This window comes from Drosophila bipectinata, chromosome 3R, assembly GCF_030179905.1.
Source record: "Drosophila bipectinata strain 14024-0381.07 chromosome 3R, DbipHiC1v2, whole genome shotgun sequence".
NCBI lineage: Eukaryota > Metazoa > Arthropoda > Insecta > Diptera > Drosophilidae > Drosophila > Drosophila bipectinata.
Genome location: NC_091739.1, coordinates 23322689 through 23328688, shown reverse-complemented (window position 1 = coordinate 23328688; position 6000 = coordinate 23322689). Strand labels below are relative to the sequence as shown.

Below are 6000 nucleotides of genomic sequence, written 5' to 3'. Positions count from 1 at the left end.
TTTTCATTGTTTTGTAATCAATTTTTATTTAAATTTTGTTTCATCTTTGTTTATTAATCAAAAAGAAAATGTTAAACTTAATTATGTGTAAGGAATAAAGTAAATAAGAAAATGTTCATTACAAGTAAGGCATTTCTCTCTCTGTAGGTGATCGTGTTTGTATGGGTATACTTGTCTTTGTGTGTGGGTGGGTGTGTAGGTGTATATGAAAAGGGAAATCTTTTAAATGTGATGTTAACATCTTTTGTCTTTACATTGCGTTTCTAGATAGATATGTACATAGAATTTTTGTGAAATGTTTGTTGAAAATGTTTAATAATTGCACAATACTTAAAATTAACAAGAGAATTGGTTTGGTGAATCATTTTTTTCTGACATATGAAGAAACCCCTAAATGAATGCTTTAATATGAATATTTTACAAAGAATTATTTAATTTTTTTTTGTGGTTGTATTTTCACTATTAAGATATTGTGATGCATTAAATGACAGAAAATGTAAGACTTAAAATTAAAATGTAAGAAACAAATGTGCTAAATTTACCAAAAGGAAATGTAGTTAACAAACGCATAATGACAAAAAAATAATAGGTGCAGTTCTCTAACTGGCAACTAATAAATCGCAGTGTTTATTTTTTTTTTTCTTTATAAATATAAATAAAACAAAAGATATAAGGAGTAACAAATCGGGAGCACAAAATCAAAACCAAAAGGAGACTCACGTGCGCGCGCAACACATTAACACCACTCGATCCGACTGGATCGTCTTTAAAACTAAACAACATTATCATGATCAACATCAACTGTAATCAACGTTTTTGGAAAGTGTTCATATACACAGAGGTCAGAGTTTAGAGGTCAGGCTTTAGAGTATATAGAATCGGAGGTGAACATATTAACAGCGATAAGCAATTATGAAAGGGGGCCAACAACATATAAAAAACAGAAAACGGTAACGAAAGTACATCAAATGTCAACAAAGTCACTATATTTTGCTGTAGTATCTTTTTCATTTTCACTAGCCTGTCAGCACTTGAGGTTACTTTATAATGCAAGAGGGTGCATATCTCGTTGTTCTTCTTGCTGCTGTGTGTGGGGTGGTATTTTGTAAAATATTTACCTTATTTCGAGAGTAAGAATCTTCTCAAGTTTTCACTGAAAACGCTCGATCATTACACAGATTTTCGGATATTTTTTTTTTTTTTTTAGCTCAACATAATGCTAGTATTTATGTGTTATGTGTGTGTGTGTTTAGGTGTATGGTGGCATATGTATTTATATATATATGTATATGTATAGGCATGGGTGTGGATAATATATATATATAAACAAGACTCAACAACTGTGTACATATACAGTATATATATGTACAATATATATGCCCCATGGTATCGTATAGCTTTGTCGGGAGTACCAAAAACAAAACACGCAACGCAAACATACGCATCACAAACAAAAACCCAAACAATTTTCCTTTGCATCTACATAGTCTAACTGGCAATAACTTTAAGATTGTTTTTTTAATTCTCGAGTTTGCAATTTTCAATTTTCAATTTTAGGCTGTTTCGAGTGTGACAAACAAATGCAACAATTTATATAGTAGAAGGTAGTAGGTAGTAGTATTATACAATTTTAACTATTTTTTCATTTTTTATTATTATTAATTTTTTTTTTTTGCTTGTTTTGTTTCTTTGAAAGGGCGTTAGTTAAAGCAAATTTTCTCGAGTTGAAGGCCTTGAACTGTTTTACTCATAAAGTGTAAATGGGAGCTTTGCAATACATTATTATTATTTATTAATCGCTTAACTTTTAGCTGCACGTATAACAATTGGTGTTATCCCTTCATGTCATTTCAATTTTAGGTTTACGTGTTTTTAGTTTTAAGTGTTTTTTTCATTTACTTTAAAATTGTTGTTGTTGTTTATATGGTTTTTCGTTTTTAAGAAGAAATTAACAAATGTTTTAGACAAAAAACTTGCTTATGTGAAGGGGGGGGAGAGATTTTGGGGTTGTTTGGTTGTTGTTGTTTTGCTTTTTTGCCTGCTTGTTGTTCTGTTAGATTGCTGGATTGGTTTTTTTTATACTTGGATATTAATTCACAACAGTGGTTAATGGAATTTGTCGCGCCCTCTTTGTCTCCTCCTCGTTGATTTTCTGTTCAATTAGATATTGCGCTTTGGCAATGGCACTCGGCTGACCAGTTATGGTTACAATGCGATTTCTAGTGCCAGGTGCGAATATGCCCTTTTTGGAAATTTGCACATTTGCGCCAGAAACATGTTGAATTTCAACTAAACTACGACCGTTCGGACCTGGAATATTTGCATCAGATTTATGTTAAAAATCTTTCATAATATTTAAATGACAATAAGTATGGGTGGGTATTATATATATAGTATGTATGTATATAGATATGGTATTGGTATATTGGTATTGGTAAAATTATATATATCATGTGTGTGTGTGCAAGTTTAGCAGCAAGTGTTAAGAACTAAACTGCCTGCCGAAAATAAAAAATCAATAGCCATTTTAGTATGGTGTGGGGGTGGTGGTCAAGTGCCTAACCTAATGACCTAACGACCTTACAACTGACACTGAGGTAACAACAAAAAATGTAACTCCAAAAAAACAATATTATATTTTACGCATGGTTACCCAAAATAAAAATTGCACTAGCCGACTGGGCATGCGAACCGCCCAGCTTCACGTAAGTATATGTATTAGAAAAAATTCGTTATGAATAGTCAAGAAATGGGGAAATGTGAAAGTTTCAACCTACAACCTACCGCTAAAGCTACTTGCTACTGGTCTCTTATAACATATTCTATCGGATGTTTCCCGGTTACTGCTGCTCCTGTGCGAACTTTCAGTGGGGTGCTGAGCTATGGATCTTCTGGTTTGGATTCAACTGGAATTGTGTGGATCATGGATGCATGGGCTGGCGGATATGGGTGAGAGGCAAGAACTTGACTAGAAATTTCGCTATAAGTTTCAATGAATTGCTGCAGTAGGAGGACCTCCACTTGAGAATGTATTTCGGAATGTATCGTATGCAAAGAATAGAGTAACTACCTAGATCTGTCTCTCGCTGGGAATGAAATCTGGAATGAAGTGCCTGTTTTCGGACTGGCTATCTCTATCTCTAAGATAACTCTATATGGCTAATCAAAAATGTGCGGGTGGTGCTATGGAAAACGTAAATGTGAACGGTTGCGGGAACTCTTTTTTTTGTATCTTCTGGAATATTTCTCTCAGCTTCTCGGGGGGCTCTATAGGATAAGGGGATGTTTGCTAAAGGGAAGCGGGATCTCCTTTCTCTGGAGGGGGCATTGGGGGTTGGGAGGTAAAAGAAATTTGCGGTGTTGTTGGTTCTCTGTTGGTTGCTGTTTTTTTTTTTGTTGCAATTTAGTAAGGGTAATAGTAAGGGCGCGCACCTAGAATAGCGCCGATAATCACTTCCGGCACCTCGACGTTCTTCGAGTCCTTGGAACTGAGGTCGCCCGGGGTGGGGCTCTTGCTGAGTCCGCCCAGCTGTGCCGTGGTCGCCGTGCCCGTGGCGGCCGTCAGCCCGAAGCTGTTGTTGTTCAGCGATACGGGTGTAGTGGCCGGCGCCGTGGCCGAGCCCAGGTGGCGGAATGGATCGAATTGGACCGCAGCAGCGTCCAGTTGCGTCTGCGTCGGTCGGGTCGCGGCAGCTGCAGCGGCCGCTGCTGCGGCATACTGCTCCAGATTCACCTGGCCGACGGCCCCGAACATGTTGCTGGCGGTGGCCGCGGATGCGGCGGCCGCAGTCTGCTGGTCCAGTGTCGTTACCCCGAGGAAGTTGCCCAGTGTCGAGTGGGCGCCATTGGTGTGCGGTACTCCCACGCCCATGGCGAGAACGCCGTACTTGGCCAGCACGCCCAAAGCGGCGCAGACTTCAGTGGTGACGGTCTCCGAATATCCAGAGCCGCGCATGGCAACCTGAAAGTCCGAAATATTTAATATTAAGTATACGCCATGTGGGTTCATCGCAGAAACCAAGGATCAGATATGATTTCTTACCTTAATATGCTCAAGAAGTTGAGTGGCAACCGCTAGATTGGGCGCCGGATTGGGAGCGCCCAGGTTGATGGACAAGTTAATGCCGGTGCCGTTGACTAGCAGGCTGGCAGCGGAGCTAGTGCCGCCGATCGTTGTACCCAGCGTGGAGTTGAGCGAGGCGGTGCTCGAATTGATGGCATTCTGGTTGGTGGCATACGGAGAACCGGTCGGATTGAAGTTGGCCACCGGGCCACTGACATCCGCGTAGGATACGTTAAGGCAGGTGCCTGACTGCGGGTCCTCGACGATCTTCGAGAGGATCATTTTGCAGGCGTTCTTGTTGTTCTCCTTGTCGCCAATGATGGTGATGCAGCGCTCCTGCAGCGATACATCCTTGGGCTTCTGCGAGATCTGGACGTAGGAGCCGCTCTCCTCCTTGATTTGTTTAATGAAGGCACCCCCCTTGCCGATGATCATGCCGGCGGTCGAGTTAGGAACCAGGATCTTGACCTGCTTGTCACGCTCCTGGGTCTGTTTCGACTCGGCATCGATGATCTTTGTGGTTAGGTCGGGCTTCTCACGGATTTTGTCCATGATAAAGTCCAAAACGAACATGATGGCCTCCGTGGAGCCGGTAATCAGGCACACACGTTCAGTAGTGCCTTTAAAATGGAATGTTTATTAGTATTTTTCAGTCTAGGGAAGAATCTAGAGGTACTCACCCGGGTAGAAGTCATGGGATTTTGACATCTTGACCCTAGCACCCGTGTCTTTCTGGAGGGAGGCGATCGTCTCGCCCCCTTTGCCGATGATGGCCCCGGAGGCCACCGCGGGCACCAATATCTTCATGTGATACGTTGTCTCGCCTGCAAGCATAAAATCGAAACGGGTTCACAGAGAGCGACCGATGGATTAGTCTTGGGGGTCTTCTTTTCGGAATTTCGGAATTGGTTTTGTCAATAGATTAAGGGTTCTTGTACTGGTTAGTCTGTGCCCTTGGCGTTCGCATACAATCTAGTTTTGGTTATTGTTAGTTGGATATCTAGTTTAGTATTCTAGCATTATCATATAGCCCGTTCGACAGGTTACAAATTAAAAATAATAACAGCATTTCAGCAGGGTCGATCGCAACATGGTCGACATTGAGATCTACTCGGTGCTTTTAGGTTTTGGTTTTAGTTTCAAATACAGATAGAGTTTTAGTTTTTTATTATTTTAGTTTAGTTTTTTTGGGCATGGAGAGGTGGGCGAGCAGTTATGTGGTGCAGGCGTGGTGTTCGACTGTTGTCTGTTTTTGTGGGTTGGCTTGGCTGTTGTCATGAGAGAGATATGCGCTCGAGATGAGGATGTAACAGACAAAATGCTGGCGAGCTGGCGAACTGGCGACATACGAAACACATGAAGCGTAGACCGTTTTCTACTCCGCCGGAGGAAGGTCAGCAGCGGCATGGCCAAGAAAAGCGAGCCCCACCAATTACCATATAGCATTTACTCTTCGACCCTCTCGAAGGGGACCCGCAACTCGCAATCGCAAAACGAACCAAGTTTTTGTGGAAAATGTAAGTCAAAGAAAAAGTTGGTCATAGGGTCGAAGGTTAATGTGCTCGGCTGCAGTGGCTGGTCGGATGGTCGGATGGTCGGACGGTCGGTGGGTCGGTCAAGTGTCAGGTTTAAAATCAGTTGGAGAGTTCGTTGGCAATCCAAAGTCAAGCTCAAAGCGGGCTCGGAACCGAAATGGGAAACCAAAAGGCGGCTAAATAGACAGAAAGATGCAGAAAAACGATAGATGAAGTCTAACGCTTTGGAGCTTTGGTTATTAATCAGTTATAGTTAGTCGATCTGGTTTGGCTAGACAGAGATGGATTTAATGGTATTTAATGAAAGTGTGACAAAGCTTACCATGATGAATATGATTATTGTTATTATTTTCAATTTCAACCTCAATTCCAGAACAAACTGACTCACCTGAAACGGGAAGA

The 6000-nt window shown here is 41.4% G+C and overlaps 1 protein-coding gene across 9 annotated transcripts in view; it reads right to left on the bottom strand.

Moving 5' to 3' along the window:
* ps (RNA-binding protein Nova-1-like protein passilla) overlaps nucleotides 1-6000 on the bottom strand; it is a 29993-nt gene continuing 23993 nt past the window's right edge. For 5 of the 9 annotated variants that reach the window (XM_070281302.1, XM_070281304.1, XM_017233817.3 and 2 more), the window contains 5 exons: nucleotides 5921-5986; nucleotides 4744-4887; nucleotides 4043-4683; nucleotides 3433-3961; nucleotides 1-2310 (listed from right to left, as the gene is read on the bottom strand). In XM_070281302.1, coding sequence (XP_070137403.1) covers nucleotides 2090-2310; nucleotides 3433-3961; nucleotides 4043-4683; nucleotides 4744-4887; nucleotides 5921-5986 — 1601 coding nt within the window. In that variant the 3' untranslated portion in view covers nucleotides 1-2089. The remainder of the gene's footprint in view (nucleotides 2311-3432; nucleotides 3962-4042; nucleotides 4684-4743; nucleotides 4888-5920; nucleotides 5987-6000) is intronic. The other 4 variants (XM_070281303.1, XM_070281305.1, XM_017233821.3 and 1 more) reach the window with 1 other exon arrangement.